Source organism: Rhinopithecus roxellana, chromosome 1 (genome assembly GCF_007565055.1).
Source record: "Rhinopithecus roxellana isolate Shanxi Qingling chromosome 1, ASM756505v1, whole genome shotgun sequence".
NCBI classification, from domain to species: Eukaryota; Metazoa; Chordata; class Mammalia; order Primates; family Cercopithecidae; genus Rhinopithecus; species Rhinopithecus roxellana.
Window position 1 is genome coordinate 54,307,779 of NC_044549.1, and position 23,972 is coordinate 54,331,750.

Sequence of the window (23,972 nt, forward strand, 5' to 3'; positions counted from 1 at the left end):
AGGCAGATCACTAGAAGCCAGGAATTCAAGACCAGCCTGGGCAACATGGCAAAACCCCAACTCTAAAAAAAATACAAAAATTGGCCAGGCTCGGTGGCTCATGCCTATAATCCCAGCACTTTGGGAGGCGGAGGCAGGTGGATCACGAGGTCAGGAGATTGAGACCATCCTGGCTAACATGGTGAAGCCCCGTCTCTACTAAAAATACAAAAACAAAATTAGCCAGGTGTCGTGGTTGGCACCTGTAGTCCCAACTACTCGGGAGGCTGAGGTGAGAACCCGGGAGGCGGAGTGAACCCGGGAGGCGGAGCTTGCAGTGAGCCAGGATCGTGCCACTGCACTCCAGCCTGGGTGACAGAGTGAGTCTCCACCTCAAAAAAAAAAAAAAAAGTAGCTGGGTGTGGTGGTCCACCCGTACTCCCAGCTACTTGGGAGGCTGAGGCATGAGAGTCGCTTGAACCTGCTAGGCAGAGGTTGCAGTGAGCTGAGATCGCACCACTGCACTGCAGCTTGGGTGACAGAGGGAGACTTTCTGAAAAAAAAAAAAAGAAAGTTTTCTTGGCTCTGAAAAACAAAAGGTAAGCAATTTTTTTTTTTTTTTTTTTTTTTTTTTTTTTTTTTTTTTGAGACGGAGTCTCGCTCTGTCGCCCAGGCTGGAGTGCAGTGGCCGGATCTCAGCTCACTGCAAGCTCCGCCTCCCGGGTTCACGCCATTCTCCTGCCTCAGCCTCCCGAGGAGCTGGGACTACAGGCGCCCGCCACTTCACCCGGCTAGTTTTTGTATTTTTTAGTAGAGACGGGGTTTCACCGTGTTCACCAGGATGGTCTCGATCTCCTGACCTCGTGATCCGCCCGTCTCGGCCTCCCAAAGTGCTGGGATTATAGGCTTGAGCCACCGCGCCCGGCCTTTTTTTTTTTTTTTTTTTGAGATGGAGTCTCTCTCTGTCTCCCAGGCTGGAGTGCAGTGGCACGATCTTGGCTCACTGCAACCTCCGCCTCCCGGGTTCAAGTGATTCTCCTGCCTTAGCCTCCCAAGTAGCTGGGATTACAGGCGTGTGTCACCACGCCCAGCTAATTTTTGTATTTTTAGTACAGATGGGGTTTTGCCATGTTGGCCAGGCTGGTCTCAAACTCCTGACCTCAGGTGATCTGCCTGCCTTGGCCATCCAAAGTACTGGGATTACAGGTTTGAGCCACCGTGTCCTGCCAGATAAGCAATGTTTTAAGCAAAAAGTCATAAAAGGATTATTTCCGTCTTCTTTTAGTTCAGTCCATGCAGTTAATCCCTGTTCTGTTTGATATTCATGAACATTTCAGCTCTCCATGGGATTCTTGGAAGTTTTTCCTCTATTCTACTGTCACAGTCTCCAAAATTATCAGAAACTTGCATTCAAGAGCACCTGTCAGAGTCCTATAGCTGATTATAAAAAAAATCTTTTGAAAAGGATAAAAGTAAAACAACTGTGGATGATAAAGTCTGAGAGCAGTCTGAGAGCAGTCGTAGTTAAACAGACAATTGACAAGGAAATTAGGTTACTTCTGTGGCATACAACAATTTGATTACTTCTGTGGCATACAACAATTTTACATAATAACCATAATTACTTCCTTTTTTTTTTTTTTTGAGATGGAGTTTTTGCTCTTGTCACCCAGGCTGGAGTTCAATGGCGCAATCTCAGCTCACTGCAACCTCTGCCTCCTGGGTTCAAGCAATTCTCCTGCCTCAGCTTCCCAAGTAGCTGGGATTACAGGCGCCCACCATGATGCCGAGCTAATTTTGTATTTTTAGTAGAGATGGGGTTTCACCATGTTGGCCAGGCTGGTCTTGAACTCCTGACCTCAGTTGATCCACCCACCTCAGCCTCCCATTGTGCTGGGATTACAGGCGTGAGCCACTGTGCCTGACCCATAATTACTTCTGATAACATATGCTAAGACATATCAGAATTACAGGAATTTCATACAATTCTGGAACACATTTATATAAATACACATTTATATAAATATAATCCAAAGAAGGTTAAACACCATTTCATATTTGACAATACTTCCTGTATGATTGTATTATTTATCTCAAACAAGCCTAATATATCTCTTCTGGACTTCAGGGGACTAATAAAGAAAAAAATGCAAACTGAAGTTAGAATGTCCTTTTGGGGAGTTTGTCAAATATAAAAAATCTTAACACACTTGATATTGATGGCAGTGGCTATGCCATCAGGCTGGCTGCAGCAGGGAGGCACGGCTTGGGCTGCACACACTGTGGAGCTGGTGGGAGCCCTGGGAGCCCTGCCTCTTCTGATTCCTTCCTTGTTCCTGATTTTCAGCCCAGAAAATCCCCAATCCGGCTACTTACCTAACAACAGGTCTTAGGCTAAAGACTACTCTCTACCATCCCAGAAGTAGGAAAAACTCAAACTTGCCTTCTCTGTTGGAAGCGAGCTGTAACTCTAGAAAGGAGTTACCTGCCTTCCATCATCATGGAAGCAGGAAAACTTGCCTTCCTTGTTGGAACAAGTAAAACTCCAGAAAAAGGAGTTGTACAGTAAAATAAACTTTAGATGTTAACCAAATTTGGGAAGATCAGGAATTTTGTGGAACGTGGAGCGGGGCTCCCAGGCCTTAGCAAATTGTCCTATAGATTTGAGCCATAAAGATAGCTCAAGCTGGTACCAAGCACCGATAGGAGATCTGTCAAAGGTCAGGGGCACCTCCACTCAGAATCCTTTTGTGGTTGCCAAACTGTTAACCCAAAATATCTGAGACAGGTCTCAGTCAACTTAGAAAATTTATTTTGCCAAGGTTAAGGACACACACATGACACAGCCTCAGGAGGTCCTGACAACATGTGCCCAAGTGGCCTGGGCACAGCATGGTTTTATACATTTTAGGGAGACAAAATACATCAATCAATACATGTAAGATTTACATTGGTTTGATCTGGAAGGGCAAGACAACTCAAAGTGGGAAACTTCCATGTCATTGGTAGATTTAAACACATTCTGATTGGCAATTGGTTGAAAGAATTATTATCAGCAGAAAGGGATATCTTGGTTAAGATAAGGGGTTGTGGAGACCAAGGTTTTACCACGCAGATGAAGCCTCCAAGTAGCAGGTTTCAGAGAAAATAGATCGTAAATGTTTCTCATCAGACTTAAGTTTTGTGTTGATGTTAACGCTGGAGGGTATAATGAGGCATGTCCAACCCCCACTTCCCATTATGGCCTGAACGACTCTTTCAGGTTAAATTTTAGAGTGCCTTGGCCAAGCAGGGAGTCCATTCAGATGGTTACTGGTGGCCTTCAAATTTTATTTTATTTTTATTATTTATTTATTTATTTTTGAGACGGAGTCTCCCTCTGTTGCCCAAGCTGGAGTGCAGCCGCGAGATCTTGGCTCACTGTAACCTCTGCCTCCGGAGTTCAAGCAGTTCTCCACCTGAGCTCGGCCTCCCGAGTAGCTGGGTTTACAGGCGCGTGCCACCACGCCCGGCTAATTTTTGTATTTTTAGTAGACATGGGGTTTCACCATGTTGGCCAGGTTGGTCTCCTACTTCTGGCCTCAGGTGATCCACCCACCTCAGCCTCCCAAATTGGCAAAGTGCTGAGATTACAGGCGTGAGCCACTGCGCCCGTCCTCTCCTTTTAAAGAGTGGGTCTCCTAACAGCTTCTCAGGCCTGAAGGATCCTGACAGGGCCGGGCTGCACCACACTCCCTCGTGTTACAAATGGGGAAACTGGGGCACAGAGCAGAGGCGTTTTTCCTGAGATCACACAGCCAATCAGGGCGAGAACTGAGAATCGAACCTAGATTTCTCCAGTCCATGTTTGTGATTCCGAGTAACTCATGTTATTTTAAATCCATACTTGTCTTAAGAACGTTCGGACGGGCGAACCATTGAGAGTTCCCGAGGGGCGAATACTCAGTTCTCAATAGGTTCCTGTGGGAAAACCTGGCTGCGCTGGCGCTCGCGGGTGCTTTAAGGCAGTCTGGTCACAGCAACCCACGTGTCCTCCGCTTCCGGGATCCTTAAGGCCGTGGTTTCGTGTGGTAAAACTCGGCACGTCGTCACGTCATCTTGGGAAGTGTAGTTCCACCTTCCTCCAGATATAGGGGCGTGGACGACTTGGAACTGCATTTCCCAGCAGGCTGCGCTCGCCGTTAGAGTAGCCGGACCACTGGCTGGTGGGGTGAAGCCCTCATCCTGGGTCTTTTAATTTCTCAGGCGGAACGAGTGGCGGCGGACAGAGGCCTTTGGCGGCGCTGTCTGTGGGTTTTCTGGGCTTGGGGAACTGGGTACGGAGACCGTGGCGCCGGCCGCCGGTCACCCAGCTCTGCTTCCAGTCGTGGGGCAAAAAGCTGAGGCGCTTCTCCTTTAATTGCGGTGGGCGGGGCGTGCCGACGCGGCCCGCGTTGCTATTGGTGGCCGTTGGGGGCGCGGAAACTGAACGGGCCGCAACGGCCACCGCCGCTGCCTTCGGCGCCGCCAGCCAGGCCATGGCTGCGCCCTGCGCGGTAAGCCCAGCCGACTGCAGCTCCCCAGGCCTCAGTCTCCCCGCTGGGACACTGGGCGCTTAGTGGCCAGAGCGATGGCTGCGAGGGGCGGGTGGGGCGCCAGGTTCCAGAGTAGTCCTCTTCAGGTCCAGTTTACCGTCTGTGCTGGGTCGGGCACTTTCTGAGCCCCTCCTGCGTGCCAGGCCCTGCGCTGGGTTTCTGGAGCGAACAAACAGGCCTCTGCCTCCATCGTTTGCATCCTAGCGAGGGACACACGACCAAGTCCTGACTCATGTGTGACCTGGGGCTGGTATCGGGCCTCTGTAGCCATTCTCCCCGTCCTTAGCAGTGGGTGGCTGCGTGGGGTCTTGTTGAGGGTACACCCTGCTCCAGCAGGGGGGTACAGCAGGACGCTGGGATGCCCAGACCTGCAGTGTGAGCCGGGTGGAGTCGCCCTCTCTGAGTCCACGTTCCTCCAGAGGTCCTCATTTCGAGAGATTCCTTTGAACGGGCCTGGCCTTCTGGCTGATAGGAGAGTCAGGGAGGGTAGGTGGTAGCCTGTGATGCCCTGAGGACGTGGACGGAGAGTCCAGGCTAGGATACCGAACTTTTGACTCCTAATCTGGTACTCTACCTCCCTTCCTGTCCGTCGTGTGTAAACCACTGTTGAGGGAGATGAGGCCCACATGCAGGGAACTACAGAAGGGGAGGCGGTGTTGAGAGATATCACGGGACCTACTGGTCAGGGGTGGACCTGAACTTGCCTCTGCCCACTGAGCCTGGAGGCGGACACTCTCTTACCCATGTTCTTTCAAGAAGCTCAGGTGAGAGCAGAAGGCTCTTTTGGGGACCCTCCCCCGGCTACTTCTCCCTCTGTTGTTGAAAGGAGATTCTGACAGGTGCGTTAGGGGTGGAGCTGGGCACAAGGCCATAGGGCCTTTGTTCTGGTTACTGCTGTGTAGGGTGGCAGTGGCTTTGCTGTACCCCAAGGACATCCTTTCCCAAGAGGAGCCTTTGTGCTTCCTGGAGCACCCAAAGTGCTTCTTTGAGGTTTGTGATACTTAGTTTAGGGGGAGATGTTTGGGTGGCTGAATTATAACCCTTCAAGTGTTGAGACGCAAGCTGCTATTGGGAGGACGGAGTCTCCGGAATATTCTCTCTGGTGTTTTCCTAAGCAATGTCCTGATGTCCTGAATGGCCTTGGCGTTTCTCTGATGTTGGGTAGAGTGGAGTTGGAGGTGATGCCATGAGGACTTGTCCAGGGCTTACCTTTTGGGTTCACTGGCCAGTCTGTGGTGGCATTGAGGTGATAGGATCTGATTCCTGAGAAAAGGTTAGGGGATGCTGTAAGGTTCCTGTTTTCTCTCTCTAGGCTTTTAAAACATAACTTTATTAAGATATTCATATACCATAGAATTCACCTTTTAAAGTGTACAGTTCAGTAGCTTTTAGTACATTCACAGTGTTGTGCAGCTGTAATCACTAATTCTAGAATATTTTCGTCATCCCAGAAAGAAACTCCATACTCAATAACAGTCACGCCGCTTCTTCCCTTTCCCCATTTTCTCCCAACCCTTGGCAATCACTAATATATTAATACTTTCTGTCTCTATATATTTGACTATTCTGAACTTTTCATATGAATGGAATCAGACAAAATGTGGCCTTTGGTGTCTGACTTCTTTGACTTAGCATGTTTTCAGGGTTCATCCATGTTGCAACAAGCATCAGCACTTCATCCTTTTTATGGCTGAATAATATTCTGTTGTATGAATATGCTACATTTGGTTTATTCAGTCGTGTTGATGGACATTTGGGTTCATTCACTTGTTGGCTATTAAGAAAAATGCTGCTCTGAACATTTGTGTACCAGTTTTTGTGTAAACCATGTTTTCAACTCTTTGGGGTGTTTACCTAGAATTGCTGGGTCATTTGCTAACTATGTTTAACTACTTTATTTTTTATTTTACTTATTTATATTTATTTTATTTATTTTTTGAGTAGGAGTCTCACTCTGTTGCCCAGGCTGGAGTACAGTGGTGCGATCTTGGTTCACTGCAACCTCCTCCTCCCGGGTTCAAGCGATTCTCCTGCCTTAGCCTCCCAAATAATTGAGACTATAGGCGCCCACCACCACAGCTGGCTAATTTTTGTATTTTTAGTAGAGAGGATTTTCACCATGTTGGCCAGGCTGATCTTGAACTCCTGACCTCAGGTGATCTGCCCGCCTGGGCCCCTAAAGTGCTGGGATTACAGGCAGAGCCACTGTGCCTGGCTAACTACTTTTTTTAGTCAGGGTCTTGCTCTGTTGCCCAGGCTGGAGTGCAGTGGTATGATCACAGCTCACTGCAACCTTGAAATTCTGTGCTCAAGCAGTCCTACCACCTCACCCTCCTGAGTAGCTGGGAATACAGACACAAGCCACTATGTGTGCCTTATTCTTTAATTTCTTTGAAGGGTAAGGATCTTGCTGTGTTGCCCGGGTTGGTGTTGAACCCCTGGCTTCAAGTGATCCTCCTGCCTCAGCCTCCCAAAGTGTGGGGATTACAGGTGTGAGCCACTGCACTTGACCTATGTTTAATTTTTTGAGGAACTGCCAAATTGCTTTCTACAGTATCTGCTTTTTTTTTTTTTTTTTTTTTTGAAGATCGTTTTGTTTTTTCTGGGTGTCTTGCATTTTCATGTGATTTTTGGGATCAGCTTGTCAGTTTGTGCAAAAAAGACACCTGGGGTTTTGATAGAAATTATGTGGAATTGGTAAATCAATCTGAGGAGTATTGCAGTATTGTATCTTAACAATAGTAAGTCTTCCTGTTCATGAATGTGGAATGTGTTTCAATTTTTTAAGTCTTCTTTCATTTCTCTTAGTGATGTTTTGTCGTCTTTACTGGACAAGTCCTGCACTTCTTTTGTTAAATTATTCCTAAGTATTTTTTTATATATCATAAGTTAAATAGTTTTATTTTTTGGATTGTTCATTGCTAGTGTACAGAAAGACAATTGATTTTTGTGTCTTGATTTTGTATCCTGCAACCTTGGTGAACTCATTTGTTCTTTTTGTTTTTGTTGAAGAGTTTCCACCGTTGATACATTAGTTCGAATAGTTTTTAGTGGATTCCTTAGGATTTTCTTTATATAAGGTCATGCCTTGAGCATTTTTAACCGCACCCCCCCGGCTGTTATAGGAAGAGTGCTGGCCCCGGGGAAGCCCCTTCCTTACCCAGGCTTCACACATTTGACCCTGGCTCTCCTCCAGGAGGACCCCTCGCTGGAAAGGCATTTTAAGGGCCACCGAGATGCAGTTACCTGTGTGGACTTCAGTATCAACACAAAGCAACTAGGTAAGTAGAGGCACCTTGTCTAGGTGCTAGGTTATGAGCCTAACAGGCCAAGTTTTTACCTTGGAGGTGTGGTGGTTGGGGAGCAGAGCACAAGGACTGCACAGCTTTGTCTAACCTGTGTCTTACTTCTGTGTGCCAGCTCTTTGGGCACTGGGCTTTATGAGCTCCATTTTACATGGAGAGCCTGAGGGTCAGAGAGGTTAGGGGCCTTGCTAAGGCCACACAGCTTTTGAGGGTGGGACTGGGATCTGGGTCTTTTCCAGCACACCCTAGCCACCTTTTGGGTCTGTCTTTTGGTGTGGGCCCTGAACAGTGACTCCTTTTCCTTGAAGCTTTATTGATTCTGTTGCCCACAGTAATAAGGCACACTTTTTGTTGAAGAGCCTTGTCGGTGAGAAAGCTGTTGAGCAGAGCCGGGCACCCCTCTCACCCCCACTGCCCTTATGCTGCAGCTGAGTGTCCCCCTTCCTTGGCTGCATAAGGTTTCGTACACAACTTTTATGACTGCACTTTCCAGTTCCCGCAGAGGAGACTTGCCCCTTCATCCTGTCGTCAAAGCCCTCTGGTGTATAAAGGTTAAGAGGGAACTGAAGTCATTTTTGGTCAATTTTGGGGACCTCCTTTAGGCTTCATACTGAGTTGGACCCTCTCAATGGGAGGGGCTGGCTTCCCAGCCAGGGAGGACTTACTCTCTGGTGCCCTCAGGATGTGTTTGGAGGGAGACCCCAGGCCCCATGGGAATGAGTTTTCCCAGAGCTCGGATTGCAGTCCAGGGCTGGCATGGAAAGGGCCTCGGTCTTGTTCCCATGTGGGTGTGCTCCTTGGAGAACTCTGGGCCACAGGCTCTCCACCTCCAGACCACACCTCAAGATGTGCTCTGCTCTATGGGAGACTTCTCACGGTCCTGTTTGTGGATGCCAGGGAAGGTGGAGCTGGGCCAGTTGCTCCCCTTGCCTCTCCAACATCTTGGTGGAGGTTTGAAGCCCGTTAGAGCGGCGGGTCATAGCATTACCCACTGTCCTCAGCCAGTGGCTCCATGGACTCATGCCTCATGGTCTGGCACATGAAGCCGCAGTCACGTGCCTACCGCTTCACTGGCCACAAGGATGCCATCACCTGTGTGAACTTCTCTCCTTCGGGACACCTGCTTGCTTCTGGCTCCCGAGACAAGACTGTCCGCATCTGGGTACCCAATGTGTGAGTCGTAGACTTTGAGGAGGCTTGTCAGAATTTGGGGCCCTGGTGCCAGAGCCATCCCCACCGAGGTCCCCTAGCTTGGCTCTGGACTTGTCACAGTGGGATTTCTACTCTGCTTTGGAAGAGGTGCCATCAGAGGCTGGGGCTGTAGTTGGAGCCCTCCCCTCAGGGTTGGAAGAAGAATTCTGGGCTGACCCCATCTATCCCTAAAGAAATGCCACCTGTTACTCTGTTCATGTAGGTGGAGCCTGGGGGCGGTGCTCTGTTCACATAAGAGAGGCTCTGGCTTTCCCTTGTGGAGACTGGGGTACTCAGGCTTGGCTACCTTTGGGAGGGGTGCTTGAGGAGTAGGGAGAGCTTTGATGTGCTTGTGGGCTCTCATGTCACCGTTATGGGTTTCCTCACTCTTGGATGCCTGTCCTTGTAGCAAAGGTGAGTCAACTGCGTTTCGTGCACACACAGCCACAGTGAGGAGTGTCCACTTCTGCAGTGATGGCCAGTCCTTCGTGACCGCCTCTGACGACAAGACAGTCAAAGTGTGGGCAACTCATCGTCAGAAATTCCTGTTCTCCCTGAGCCAGCACATCAACTGGGTCCGCTGTGCCAAGTGAGTATTGTTCTGTCTGGAGACCCTTGGAGGAACCCTGGGGGTCGGGGGCTGGCACAGGGGCTTCTAGGTACCAACTTGTGACCTCGGGCAAGTTATTTAGGCATTGTTTAAGCTTCCTCAGCCTTGGTTTCCTTATCTGTAAAATGGGAACAACAATAGCTCCTGCATTGTAAATTGTTGAGAAGCTTCACAGAGCTGATGCATGACATGTAAGTTAGTCCATAGTCAGCCATGATGACCCTCTGACATCTGTGTTGGCAAAGCATAAACTGGGTCAATAGGGGCCATTTATTATCAAAAACAACAATTAGGTACTTTCAGTACTATCACTACACGTTTTCTTTTTGTTTCTTAAGACAGTTCTGCAAGCTAAGTGGTATCATTTCCATTTGAGGAAATGGGGGCTCAGAACAGTAGTATCTTGTCCCAGGGCACACGGTGGGTCTGTGGCAGAGCTGGAGTTGTAAACCCAACTCTCTCTGACAGTAAGGCTTGCCTACTTTCCAATGGGGTGTTCTCAGAGGATGATTTTGCTCCAGAGCTCCCAGATAGGGGCCCAGGCTTCTGAGGTGGGGGGCTTATCCTGGAGGCTGGCCTTCCCGCTGGCCGGGGAGCCAGTGCTGTGCAAACGGGGCCAGGTGACCCAAAGGACCTTTCAAGGCCCAAGAATTGCAGACAGATAGTCCTACTTCTAGCTTATTTGGTTCCTTTCAACAGAGCTTCCTCATGGGTCAAATATCTTTGCTTCAGAGGAAGGGTTTGGGGTGCCAGGTGACATTAGGAAACCACATGAGTCAGAAGTTGGGGACTATTGAGCTGTGTTCTTCTGGGGACCCCATACAAGTTACTGTTCTCCAGGGCACCCCCATTCCTTTGTCCTAGGAGACCCCTGATGGCTCTTAGAGGCTTTATGATTAGGGTCCTGAGATCAGGAGGGGCCAGGCCAGCCAACTGGGGTGTCAAGTCCATATTGGGCCTTTGGTGGCAGTCCCCAGGACCTCATGCCTTTTGTTGGCAGATTGCGTCTTGCTGACCCACACTTGAGTCAAATGTAGATTCGGAGGACCTGGTCCCAGAGTAATGACACTGATGGTGAGCTTTTGGCCACCTTTGTGCAAATGTTGCTGGCAGGCAGTGCCGGCTGCATGTTGCCATGTGCTGTACATCAGGAACAGTGCTGGGGCTTTATGTGCATGAGGCTGCTCTGTGCTCACCCGTGAGGCAGGCACCATTTTTTTTTCTTTTCTTTTCGTTTATTTATATTTGGTTTTCCTCTAAGTCAGAAAGAACTTCTCTTTTTCCCTTTTGGTCAGAGTTTGCTGTTGGGGTGGGAGGGGGGCTGTTTGTGCACAAAGTTACATAAGAAAACAAAAACAAGAGCAACAGGAAAGAATGAAACAAGAGCACCAGGAAAGAAGTTTCACAGATTCAGGAAGAAAAAAATAAAGGAAACATTTTTATAACATTTAAAATTAAGTCATAGGCCAAGCTTGAAGGCTCATGTCTATAATCCTAGCACTTTTGGTGGGTGAGGCAGGAGGATCCTTTGAGTCCAGGAGTTAGAGGACCAGCCTGGGCAACATAGTGAGACCCCCATCTCTACAAAAAAAAATAATAACAATAAATAAAATTAGCTGGGCGTGGTGGTGCATGCCTGTAGTCGAAGCTACTTGAGAGGCTTAGGTGGGAGGATCACTTGAGCCCAGGAGGTTGAGGCTGTGGTGAGCTGAGATCACACCACTGCACTCCAGTCTGGGCGACAGAGTGATACCCTATCTAAAAAACAAAACAAAACCAAAACCAAAATTTAGTCATAGTTTCCTGAAAAGCTCTTTAGAAGGAAAAAAGAAAAATGATCAAGTGCTAAAAGTTAACTATTTTCAGAAACAAAGTATAATTTAAGATATGACCAAATAAACAGAAGTAACTTTGCCTCCTAGGATGCAATGCATTTGTTTCTGAAAAGACATATTAGGGTATTCAAATTAAAAAAAAAAAAAAATCACAGCAGGGCATGTGACCCTGGGTGGTTCCTGCAGGCAGATAATAGGCACTCAGGGAAGAGTGGCTGTGGAAGATGGTGTGTGGCACCCATGTCATCTGTTAGTCTGAGGTGTGACTTGTGCCCCACCTGGTTCAGGTTCTCCCCCGATGGGCGACTCATCGTGTCTGCCAGTGATGACAAGACTGTTAAGCTCTGGGACAAGAAAAGCCGGGAATGCGTCCACTCGTATTGCGAGCATGGCGGGTGAGTCCCTGGATGCTGTCCTCCACTTGTGGGTGCTTAAGCACAGAGCACAGACCTGGGTCTGAGGAGGCCCAGTGGCCTTCAGTGGCTGAAGCCATGGAACCAGCAGCTTTATCACTGCTGCCCCTTGTCTGGTGCTTTTTGTGAGGTCTGGCAACCTAGCATTGTGTCTTTTCCTGTGTGGATGGTAGCTTTGTCTCCATCCCATGAATAGCAGGAGTGCTTAACCTCAAGCCACACAGTTTTTTGGAGCTGTGTAATTATTTGTGCTCCCCTTTTTCTCCTTCACTTTCTGGTTCTCAGGATTACAACTTGTCTGTCTGTGAGTAGTTGACACTCAGTCGCCCAAACTACATTTTAAAGCCTCTTGGTATGTTATCCATGGTGATGGCTTTACAAAATTCTCATTGGGTTCTTGTAGCAGAGGGTGACTGTTCATGTTGTGCCACATCATCAGGAGAGAGAGGTGCCCACATTTGAATAGAGACCCCAGCTTCTGCCCTCCTTCGTTGGGCTGGGAGCCACAAGGGCTCCTTGAGAGCTGGATGTGATACCAGCCTGGGAATCACACATGGGTGTAGTGAGGGTTCTTGGCCTGTCTTCTAGAGAGGGGTGGGCCAGTGGCCCTGTAGCCCTGCTGGACCTTCCCACCTGTGCCTCAGGTGGCAGGATCTGCCCCACAGCCACCCCTGGGAAAGATACCAGTTCCAACTTTGAAAACCCCAGGGGAGGCTGGCTGACTTTTGGGTTTGAAGGTAGCTCTCTCAACTTGTATTTAAAATGGGCGGTGGGATGTGCTCTCTGGTCTGTCCACCTTAGTTTGTTTCTGGCCACTGTTCTCACCTTTTACTTCTTCTTGCTCTCCCTTGGCCACCTGGTAAACAAATGTGACAGAAAGGAGGTGTCTGGGTCAAGGGAACAGCATGGGCAGGACACAGGGATGGGAAAGCACTAAATGTTTCTGGGTCCATCCTGAATCAGGGCAGACCTATAGTGCATAGTGGCCCCTGTCTTTCCAGCTTTGTCACCTACGTGGACTTCCACCCCAGTGGAACGTGCATTGCCGCTGCCGGCATGGACAACACAGTGAAGGTGTGGGATGTGCGGACTCACCGGCTGCTGCAGCATTATCAGTGTGAGTGGTGAACAGCCTCCTGGGCCCGAGGGCAGCTCTGGTGGGACTGTGCTGGTGTTGGATGTTGTTCTGTGCTGTAGTGCTTAAATGGGCCTGAGATGGCCTTGGGCAGGAAGGTATCCTGGGTCTGTTGGGATTCCAGGGGTGGGAGTCTGTGCCCTGGCTGGCCTGGCTTGGAACCTTGGCCAGGAGATGGAGCCTGGTGCTACCTGGCTTCCACTGAGCCCTTCGATGCCCACCTCTGAAGTGGCAGAGTCTCACACATACTGCAGGGCCAGATGGGGAGTCCTCACTGCGGCTCTGGCCAGGGCTTCTCTTGAGGACCACTTCTCAAGGGCATGCCACTTGCCTTTCCTGGTGATGGAGGCTCTGCCCTCCAGGGCCAACGTGACAGCCCTTGACCTGTGGTAAAGGGAACAGGGCTGTCAGTAGAGGCCAGCATTGGTGGGACCATGGCCACCTCTGGTCTTACAGTGTCCTCCACAGATGTAGAGTCGTAGGGAGGGTTGACTTAGCTAGGGGCCAGGCCCAGGATGGTAGCCCTTGGAAGGCAGAGTGGCAGGCAGTGGACATGGGCTCATGCAAGGTTCCAGGTGGGAGTTGGAGGGTGAGGGCAGACTTAGTCATACCCAGGATGAGTTAGCTGAGAGTATTGGGTAGGGAACTGGCCTGAGAGCAAGTATGAGTGGGCAGGGCCATGAGGCGCCCCAGTTCAAGGGATGGGCTCAGGGAAGGGAGCTGGTGAGGAGTCATTGGAGAAATTGGGAATTGTGCAGCTGACAAAACAGATGAGCGAGACTGGACCAGGGCCGAGACCAGGAAGGAAGGCAGAGCTGGAGTTGTTTGAAGAACCGTGGTTGTTAACCTGGGACTAAGCTTAAAGTTCTTGGTCTTGCTTCCATAAACCACACTTGAAATGGGAAGTACATGGCTGGACACAGGTCTGGGGCTCCGACACCACCCCCCCAACTCCACCCTCACCCCCGCCACACATACACCCTTCCTAGCTGACTCTTGGCGTTCAAGGACAGCACTTTCTTTGGGGTAATGAAGGTGAGCACACCTTTCCAGAATGGGGAGAAGATCCTAGTCTTGAAAAGCACATGGTGGAGAATGGGCTCCGCAGCCGGCTTTTAAAGCATTCCTGGCCGTGTGATGTTGGGCAGGTCATTTGACTCTGTGGGGCCTCTGGGACAATGATGGGGCCTGTCTCACAGGAGGTGTTGGGAGGGTTAATGAGTTGTTTCATATCAAGAATTGAGAGGGTGGCTGGCACAAAATGAGGGGAAGGAGATACAACGTTAGTGATGATGACAGTGACACTGTCTTGGTCCTGTTTGGTCTGGTGAGGCCAACCTGGTTGGTTAAGGCCTGTAGTACCCTACAGCACCACCAGGTGGCAGGGGCCAGCCACAAGAACCTGTTTCCCCGCCCCACGCCCCACACAGGAAACCCTGGGGTTTGTTACCAATGCTCTTTCAGACAGAGGCTTCTGGAATAGAAGAGCAGTGGGGGTTGCCTCCACTTGGAGCCCATACCTCTTCCATCCCTCCTTCAGCCTTCTGCTCTGGGCCAGGCCTGAGTGAAGGGCTGGGGCTCGGGGATGGGGCACATCTGCACAGCTGCCTGGGGAACGTGGGCAGGTGCAGAGGAGGGAGGACTTGGACAGGGAGAGATGGGAGTGGAAGGCTACGAGGCAGGACAGTGGTCAGGAGCACATGCTTGGGTTCCTTTCTGTAAAGGGGGTGGCAATAGGCCTTCCTCATGGCTTTGTGAGGCTCCGATGGGAAAAGCCATATAAGGATTATAACACAGGACTGGGTATGTGGTGTATGCTACATAAGTCTTGACACTGGGCGGAGAGGATCTCTAGGTGGCCCTGGCAAGGTCCAGGCCCATCTCTGATGGATCAGGAGCCTGGGCCTGGTGTTCATGGGTATAACAGCAGATACCCTCTGGGAAGGGCCTCAGATGCCATCTCCAGCTCAGGGTCCCAAAGATGTGGCCTGATTGGCAGTGCCAGGACTGGCCTCATCATTTAAGGTATGAAGGGAAGATAGTGGTGTCCAGAGTCTGCTGGGGTTGGGGGCTGGTGTGCCCCATGTGCCCCAGTGATGGGTAGGTGTCCGGCTGTGCCTGGTATCAAAGTGGGGGCTGGCATCAGAGTCGGGGATGGGTTGCAGAGATTGCATAGAAGCAGAGAAGCTGACCCTGTTGGGGTGGAGGGGCCAGCTGGACCCAGGGATCCGGGATGTGAGAATGGCTGAGGTCACATTCTGAGCCCCTATAATTGAGGGGCCACAGAAGATAAAGGTCCACAAAGCAGCCAGAGTGAGAGGTATGAGCCCCGTCTCCCAGCATGGGAGAGCTGAGGAGGGCAGAGGCTGGAGAGTGAAGGAGAGTGGGGTCTCTTGAAGAGGGTTGTCAGGAGGTGGAGCGATGCAGAGCAGCCGAGGAGAGTGGTGGGTACTGGGGAGAGGGAGCCGGGGTCCTGGAGGGAGCAGGCTTGGCAGAGGGCAGGGGCAGATCTCCATGATGGCAGGGTTGGGAAGGTGTGGGTGGACTCAGATGAGCCCCAGGGGCCAAGTCCTGAGTGGAGCTGAGTGTGTGGGCTGACAGGCCCTGCTGGGAGATTGCAGTCTGCTTGTGCTTCTGGCCTTGCCTCTTATGACACCCTCTCAGTGGGCCTGCAGTGTCTCATCCCTAAGCCATCCCTAGTGTAGATTGGAGGCTTAGCGGGATTTGGAGTGCCCATAAACACAGCCGGTTCCCCTTGAGCTCCCTGCTCAATGCCATGGCCAGTGGTGGGTGTTCACAGGATAGCAGACTCATCCCATAGCCTCTAGGCTGACCCTTAGGGGTGCAGTGAGCCAGGTTGATCTGAGCTCCCTGGGTAGGGGGAACATACCTCTCATCCTCTCCTGACGGGAGGACATGGCCAGGTCTGCTCTGGTCTTGGGGCTCCCCAGAAAACCTCTAGCTGAAACTAAGGGGAAACCCTTTACCCAAGTAGCTCCCCCACCCCGATAGGTACAGTGGAATCTCTTTGTAGGCTCATTCCCCAGGAAGGGCTCCCGGTACTCTGGCAAAAGATGCCTGATCTGCTTTCTGTCCCTGATCCCTAGGAAACCCAAGGGAAACCTATGGACACAGTGTCATTCAGTGTCTCCCCTAGTGACTCTGGATGGGCAGCAGGCAATACTAGAATGGCCTTCTGGTGTTGGAGGCTGATGGGCTGTTGTGAGAGGATTTGGTTAATGATACTGCAGTGTATGGCTAGCAAGCCCCAACCTGCTTGTGTCCAGCCATCCATGGTTGTGCTCTATGAGGGCACTTCCTGTTCCTGCTAGGGTTGGAGTTGAAGCCTGCTTGGGGTTTTGGGCCATTGGAGGCAGCTGGAGCCATTTGTCTTGCACTGGCTGACTCTCCTCCCAGACAAGGAGTTTCTTGGCTCTGGCCTATCACTGCAGAGAGCAGTTCTGATTTCTCAGTTCAGCAAGGAGTTGATGGACTGGTGGAACCCTTTGAATGCCAATCCCCGTGGTGATGGGTTAGCTCCATATGCTCTGAGCCCACATTAAGACTGTTCAGGCATCTGAGCAGCAGCCCCCATCCCAGAACCTGTAATGTGCTTCGTGGCTTATAGCACGTGCAGGTCCATTATCCAGTGACAGGCCTGAGTGGCCAGCAAGGTAGGTCTACTCTCCATTTCACAGATGCAGAGCATGCAGCCCACAGTCACACAGCTGTGGGTCTGAGTCTCCAACTCAGGGCCTTTGAGTCTGGCATTCTGTTGACCGTCTCACGCCGTGCTCCTTGCACTTCGGTGACTCTCGTCATTTACTCCCCAGGCTCCTTGGGAGAGGTGGTCTCTTTGGCTGGCTGTCAGCAGGGCTAAGAACTCATAGAGTCCCTGGCTCTGTGTCTATTGGTCTTTAGTGCACCCCTGCATCCCTGCCTGGCCTCATACATGGTCATGGAGGGTTTTGTCTTTTTTTTTTTTTTCTTTCAGAGATGGGGTTGGGGTTGGGGTCTCACTGTATTGCCCAGGCTGGTCTTGAACTCCTGAGCTCAAGCAATCCTCCTACCTCGGCCTCCCAAACTGCTGGGATTACAGGCGTGAGTCACCGTGCCCGGCCGGAGGATTTTAAGTAGTTGCAGCTAGCAGGGCAGGGCTGTACCCTGTACTTGGTGTTTTGAGACTAAAAGGGTTGATTGGGGTACAGTGGTGCTGTCCCACTTGATCTAGCCAACCTACTCTCCCACCGTCCTGAAGTGAGCATTTACACGGCATTTACAAAGAGGAGTGTTTTGGGTGTCCTTTGCTGCTGGTATCAGAGAACCTTTGTGGCATGAATCCAAAGCCTCTTGTCAACCCCAGAGCCACCGTGTCACTAGTAACACCAGTTGCACATCGCAAGAGACCACCCTGGGGAAAATGAGTGGTCCTTTTGTGGAAGGATGTTGGGGTGGGGCTTGGCCCTGGCATGATCTCCTCCAGAGAGGTACCTCCTGCGTGGGCACCCAGGCTTTCTCTGGGCCCTTGGCTGGTTTGGAGAACGTCAGGTAGTGGGCCTAGATTTGCCCAGGCCTCTACATGCAGAGCAGCGTGGAGTGGGTGTACTCAGGTCTCTGCTTAGGCCACCTGCTGCCCACAAGCTGTGACTAGTTCTTGGTATTTGGGAGCAGGGGCTGTGGTGGCCTCATCCCTGGGCCCCTGAGGATCTGCAGAAGTTTGATGTTGGTGTATCTCTGATCTGGAGTCAGGGTTCTCTCTTTGGGGTGCAGATGGCATAAGAGCCACAAGCTCACAGCTGACATCCAGGTGGCAGTGTGTGTCATCACTGATATCTGCCATGGAGCCAAGAAGAGGCCTGCGGCCTTGGACTTGACAAAAAGTGGATCATTCTCAGACATTTGGCGCTCAAGGCATCATGACCGAAGGCTCATGCCCTCATGAGGCAGCCTAGCCTTCATGGTAGACTCTCGTGCAGGGGTGGTTCTTACGATGGCGCCTCCATAGACTACCCACTCTCCACCACCTCCACAGAGGCAGGAGGAGTGAGAGTAGAGGCTGGCGTGGCCAGCGGATGAGGCAGGAGAGCAAGTGGGGAAAGGTGGGGTGGGTCCTGGTGTCTGGGGCATCCCCCAAAGCCTGGTATGCCAGGCCAGCCCCTCTTCTGGAGTAAATGGTTCTAGGTGTTTCTACCCAGGCTTGGGTATTCCTGACATTTATGTGGAGCGGGGCTTCTGTTGCCCTTCCTCTGGGAGAGATTCTTTCCCTTGGATGGGCTTGACCAGGTGGGGGCCCCTGATGTGGCATCAATACATTGACCCTGCCACCTTGGTGGTGCTGGGAAGCCCAGAGCCCCCTGAGCATGCCCTCCCTTCTGCACCGTCCTGCCACCGGCTGTTCCTCTGCCAGCTTCTGGTCAAGGAGGTGTGGGGGTGGCCTTCATCCCAGTGCAGACTTTGTGGTGGGGGCGGTCTCTGAAATCTGCCTCCAAGAGCTGGCTTCAGAGACCCCACTGGTCCCTCTCCAGGCTGCCTCCTGGAGATCCTGGCGCTTGGAGGGTGTTGTTCAGATATAAATATCATGTTACGTAAAACCTTGGCTGTCTCCCCCTAAGTGTGCCTGGTAACATGTATCCAGACTCCCCGGCACATCAGCACATCAGCTGGGCTGGCATCTGAGGACGGGGTGTACCCTGTGGGCCTTGTTGAGGGCCGTTTCATGTTGGGTGTGTTTACCAACCCAGTAGTTCTTGCAGCCTCTCAGTGCTAAGACGATGGTTGGTTTTGAGTCTGCTTTTATGTTGGTGGCAATTCTGACTTAGCAGGGTCATGATTATTTTAGCCCCACTGGTTTTCCTCATTGGGCCTGTGGTAATGGGAAGAAAGATACTGGGGTTTTCCTCAGAAGCCACCCTAGGAGGCTGTGATGCAGCTGATCCATGCATTGGCTGTGCAGTTGCTCTGTCCCCATGTAGACTGCCCAGGTCTGCCCCCAGCTTCACCTAGAATATGCTCTTGGCCTTGAGGGAGGGTTGTGTAACCTGCTGGAGCTTCTGGATACCCAACTTAAGCACCTGCTCACCAACCACTTTCTGAGTCCTGCTCAGTGCCAGGCACTAAGTGGGGAGCCAGGGACTCAACACCGCCCCTGCCTGATGGAGTTCATGGTCTCATGGGAGATCCAGATGTGAGTCAGATAGTTGCATGTAAATGTGAAGAGTGAACTGATGGGAGGCTTATGGTGTTTTGGAAGGACAAATGAAGCGGGTTGCCCTAATCGGGAGGCCAGGGGAGGCTTCCTGGAGGAGGTAGCTTCCAGTACTAAGCTTTAAGATCAGGGAAAGGGGAGGGCAAGCGTCTCCCAGGCCCATTGGAAACAAGGAGTAAAAAAATTCTGTGACTGGGGGAATTGACAGAGCTGGGGTGGCCGGATCTTGGAGAGTGACGGACACCAGAAAAGATGATGGGGTTAGGCTGGGATGATAGGGAAAAGAGAGTCATGGACAGGGCCAAGCTGTTGAGTAGGTGAAGTGGCAGGACCTGGGGTTGCATGGAACGCAGGGGGCAAAGGGGAGGAACATCCATATTGGCATTGGATAGCTCACTCTGCAAAGGCCTCGTGTGCTTAACTTAGTAGCATCCCCACAGCACCCCTTACACATGGGTGCTCTGGTACAGATGGAGAAACTGAGGCTCAGTGTAGTCAAGATGCTTGCTCAGGATGGGTGTGGTGGCTCACGGCTGTAATCTGAGCACTTTGGGAGGCCGAGGCAGGTGGATCACCTGAGGTCAGGAGTTTGAGACCAACCTGGCTAACATGGTGAAACCCCATCTCTACCAAAAATACAAAAATCAGCTGGACATAGTGGCACACCTGTAGTCTCAGCTACTCAGGAGGCTGAGGCAGGAGAATCTCTTGAACCCAGGAGATGGAGGCTGAGATCGTACCACTGCACTCCAGCCTGGGCGACAGAGTGAGACTCTGTCTCTCAAAAAAGGTCATGGGGTGAGCCGAGGCAGGAGGCTTGGGGTCTGAACGTAGTCCTGACTGGTTCCTAAGAGTGTCTTAGTTTTCTGCTCATCTGCCCCCACACACATCCTCCCTGTATGGCAGTGGCATTGTATTGACATTTCAAGGGTTTTATTTTCCATTTGGTTTCTTTAAAGAAAGAGTATATCAGATAGACCAAAGGCTATGTTTGTATGTTTGAGTGCTCTATTCTGTTCCAGCTTGACTGCTTGCTGTGGGAGAGGATGGAGGAATCGTCTGCTGCCTCTGGTTTTTGCATCCGTTTCTGTCTTCCTGTCTTCTACTGCCTGCCCTTGGCTCTGAGTGGGCCTTTTCCTGTTCTTTGATTGTGCCCCTCTCCTGGGAAATCCTTGTTGGGTTCCCCACAGCTCTTTTGAGCAATGACCATCCTGACCCAGCCCCATCAGGGCTGTGCTGAGCCTCAGTTGGCCCTGATTGCCTGTCCCGGGCTTCAGCTATGTTCCCTGTGCCTCCCAGCCAGCACCTGACTGATGTCCTTCCCCTAGTGCACAGTGCTGCAGTGAACGGGCTCTCTTTCCACCCGTCGGGAAACTACCTGATCACGGCCTCCAGTGACTCGACCCTGAAGATCCTGGACCTGATGGAGGGCCGGCTGCTCTACACGCTCCACGGGCATCAGGTGAGAGGTGTCCGCCGGGTGCTGAGTGGTGTGGAGTGGTAGTACCCTCACAGTCTGGGCAGTGGGCAAGATGCAGAAACAGGCTTGTCACCCACATGGCCTGCAGGGAGATGGATGGAGGCCTTTCCCTGTGACCTGGACAGATTACTGGGCCTGGGACTGGTGCAGCTGAGAAAGGTATATAAGAGTTGAATTGAGCAGGGGTTGGGGGCTGCATCTGGGCATGGTTAGCAAGCTGCCCGCTAGGGGCCTGAATGGAATCTATCCCCTAATGGCCTCAGCTATCCCTTGGTCCAGAGGTTGAGTTGAGCCTTGGAACCCATGCTCTGAGTTGACACTGGGGTTTTCTGGAGGCCCTCGGACTGGCAGACGTCAATGTGTCTGGAGACCGAGGCAACCTCAGGTGTCTTGCAGAGGCTGAACCGAAGAAGGGAAATCCTCTTTATGGTTGTTGTTTGAGAATTCCTGGAATGGAATCAAGGAAGCAGAGGCCTCCTTTCTGAATGAGCTTCAAAGCAGCCACTTCCCTGGTCTCCCTGGGTGGGCTGGGCCCCGGGGGCCGGCTGTGGGGAGTAGGCCACATGCAGTTCTCCCCAGGAGCTGGCCTGGGTCCAGGCCTTTCACATCTAATACTCCGACTAGGAAGTAGTGTCCGAGCCCTCCTGACCAGAGCAGTTGTCAGAATGTCTTCTGTTGGGGTGTAGTCACCATGCCCACTTGGGATGGGAGGTCTGGAGTCCATTGAATTCAAGTTTGTCCCTAATCTGCCTGCCAGGCTGAGGGAGGCCCTGGGGGTGCTTATGTGTCTTGGACCATCAGCTAGGTGTGAGGTGTCTAGCCTGGTGCTTTCTGAGCTGTTGTTTGTGTTTCCACTGCCATCTGAGTTAGGGCACCTGGGGGCCATTTGACTATGACTAGGGGATGGGGACATAGGCCTTTTCTTCTGGTTTCTCAGGGCCTGGAGGCTGCTTGCTGTCCCCAGCCTTGTTGTGACCCCTAGCCTTCCCTGTCAGAGACATATCCAGTGCACAGGACTAGTGGGCCTGTTCTCCCTAGGCCAAGACATCCAGAGGGGGTGGCTACTGGCCCTGGTGTAAGCCTGTTCACGAGCCAAGCCCTTGGACAAGCCAGTTATTCAGATTCATGTGTTACTGTTTGGGAACCTTTGCCCAGGAGGGCATTTACAAATCATGTGAATGCTGCTACCATTCCTGCTCCCCTTAAAAAAAAAAACAAAAAACAAAAAACAACTCAGAAACAGTTTGAAACAGATGCCTATCAAGTGATCACTTCTTTTTGTGAGTGTTCTTTAAATAGCTAACTCACGCTTAGCCTGAGAACACTTGAATGTGGGATCTAAAATCTAAAATGTCATTCCCGGTGTTCTGGCATCTCATCCGGCACGTAAACGAAAGCTATCAGCATTGTTCTCTCTGGGAAGTGAAGCAAGGACCATGGCGCATTCCCTTGTGTGGTCGCTTGTCTGCTGTTAAACCTAGAGATACGGGAACCTGGCCGAGGGACAGCTGATGGTTTGGGGTGTGGATGAGGCTGGGTCATTTCTTCTTCAGGGAACCAGGCTCACAATGTCCAGAGGAAAGGAGAAGATGAGAAACAAACCGACCTCTGTTCATTTTGCCATCTGTCTGTTTGTTCATTCATCATCGGCTCTCTAGCTCACGGGTCTGGGCACCAGGGAGAGGAAATGGATGTTATAGCTCTACTTCCTGGGCTTCCTGGCCTGGGCAGAGGGGGACTCCACAGGGAGGCTGACAGAGCTGAAGGCAGCATGAGACGAGTTAGGCTGGCTAAGAGGTAGGCTGAATCTTAGGAAGTACTTGGAGGGCAGGTGAAGGTGGGTAGGCCCTGCCCATCTCCCAGGGTACAGCTCAGATGAAGGTGGGAGTCAGGGTATGAGCCTCGAATTATTTTCTGCTCCCAGCCCCCTAAACTCCCTATCAAATACAGGAACTCAAGATTGATTTACCACAAGTTTTAGGGGCTCTTCGTCTTGGGATACCGATGACACCCAGCCCCTCTGTGGGGCACTCCAGGTATCCAGGTGTAGGAACCCCTGGGCCTGGCTTGCTCAGGGTCCTGCAAACTGATTCCAGAAGACAAATTGCCCAGGGTCACCCTGACTCTGCCCCTACCTCTGCACTTGCTTTAATCCTTGCTCCTTTCTAGAGGCTGATTCTCTCCCATCCTTCCTTTTTAAGACCCATGGTCAGACCAACCATGCACTGCAACTGGTGGTGGCAACTCAGTACTGGCCTGGGTTGAAAGGTCCCGCTGCGGACAAACCTGGCCCGATTCCTGTGCCCCTCCCACCTGCAGTGTGGGTTGCTGCCTTGAGAGGGCTTTCTTTTGGGGTCCTTACTAATGATGTACAGCAGCATGATTGAAGAGCCAGGCTGAGGGCTGAGGTAGGGGTGTGAGTGTGTGAGCACGTATGAGGCAGGGATGCCCAAGAGAAGGCCTTATTTACTTCCAGCAAAGACCAGCTCACCTCCATACCACAGCCTGGCACCCCTGGGACCCAGGTCTGCCAGGGTTTGCTATGGCTCCTTGTCATGCTTAGCTCTGCCCCTGGGTTTGGAGTGATTGAGAGTCAGCTAATGGGCCAGGTGCGGTAGCTCACGCCTGTCATCCCAGCACTTTGAGGGGAGGCTGAGGTAGGAGGATTGCTTGAGCCTGGGAAGCTGGGGCTGCAGTGATGTGTGATTGTGCCACTGTACTCCAGCCTGGGTAACAAAGCAAGACACTGTCTCAAAACAGAAAACCCTCCAAAACACAGAGTCAGCTAATGGTGGCTTCCTAAGGGAGCATAGTGCAATTGAACAGCCTTAAGTTGGGCATTTGGTTGAGATACGGGATCCACTGACTGTACAGAATACCTAGAGCTTATGGAGATCTGTGGCTAGGATCAGAGGCGGCTTTGCTCCAGCTAGGGGTAGAAATCCGTAGGGGCTGGGCCTGTGTTGTCACCCAACTGGTTCCAAGGATGTTCATGACTGTTGAGGGCCTGGCTGGGGGGCCACATCACAGGGGCCTGCTGACAAAGGGGCTGGGTTCCGCCTGGGCACTCTGCAGCAGGTGTAGAGTCCTCATGGGCTCCCACTCACCCAGACCTTCCAGGAAGATGTGCAGCTGGTTCTTTGGTGACTGCATCTTTCACATTCTGTTCCGGGAGGTGGCAATGTGGTGGGGTCCTGGTGGCCAAGGGCTTGATGGAGTGCAGCTGCTATGGGCCACTTCCTGAA

General features: G+C 51.5%; 1 protein-coding gene across 6 annotated transcripts in view; it reads left to right on the forward strand.

Moving 5' to 3' along the window:
• Positions 1–4,053: 4,053 nt before the first annotated feature.
• The window catches only part of POC1A (POC1 centriolar protein A), an 81,514-nt gene continuing 61,595 nt past the window's right edge, over positions 4,054–23,972 (forward strand). The window contains exons 1-7 of one of the 6 annotated variants that reach the window (XM_010365037.2): positions 4,054–4,514; positions 7,750–7,834; positions 8,860–9,031; positions 9,459–9,638; positions 11,782–11,889; positions 12,909–13,024; positions 20,576–20,709. In XM_010365037.2, the coding sequence (XP_010363339.1) occupies positions 4,497–4,514; positions 7,750–7,834; positions 8,860–9,031; positions 9,459–9,638; positions 11,782–11,889; positions 12,909–13,024; positions 20,576–20,709 (813 nt within the window). In that variant the 5' untranslated portion in view covers positions 4,054–4,496. Of the gene's footprint in view, positions 4,515–5,520; positions 5,544–7,678; positions 7,835–8,859; positions 9,032–9,458; positions 9,639–11,781; positions 11,890–12,908; positions 13,025–20,575; positions 20,710–23,972 lie in introns of those variants that run through there. The other 5 variants (XM_030932669.1, XM_010365035.2, XM_030932729.1 and 2 more) reach the window with 5 other exon arrangements.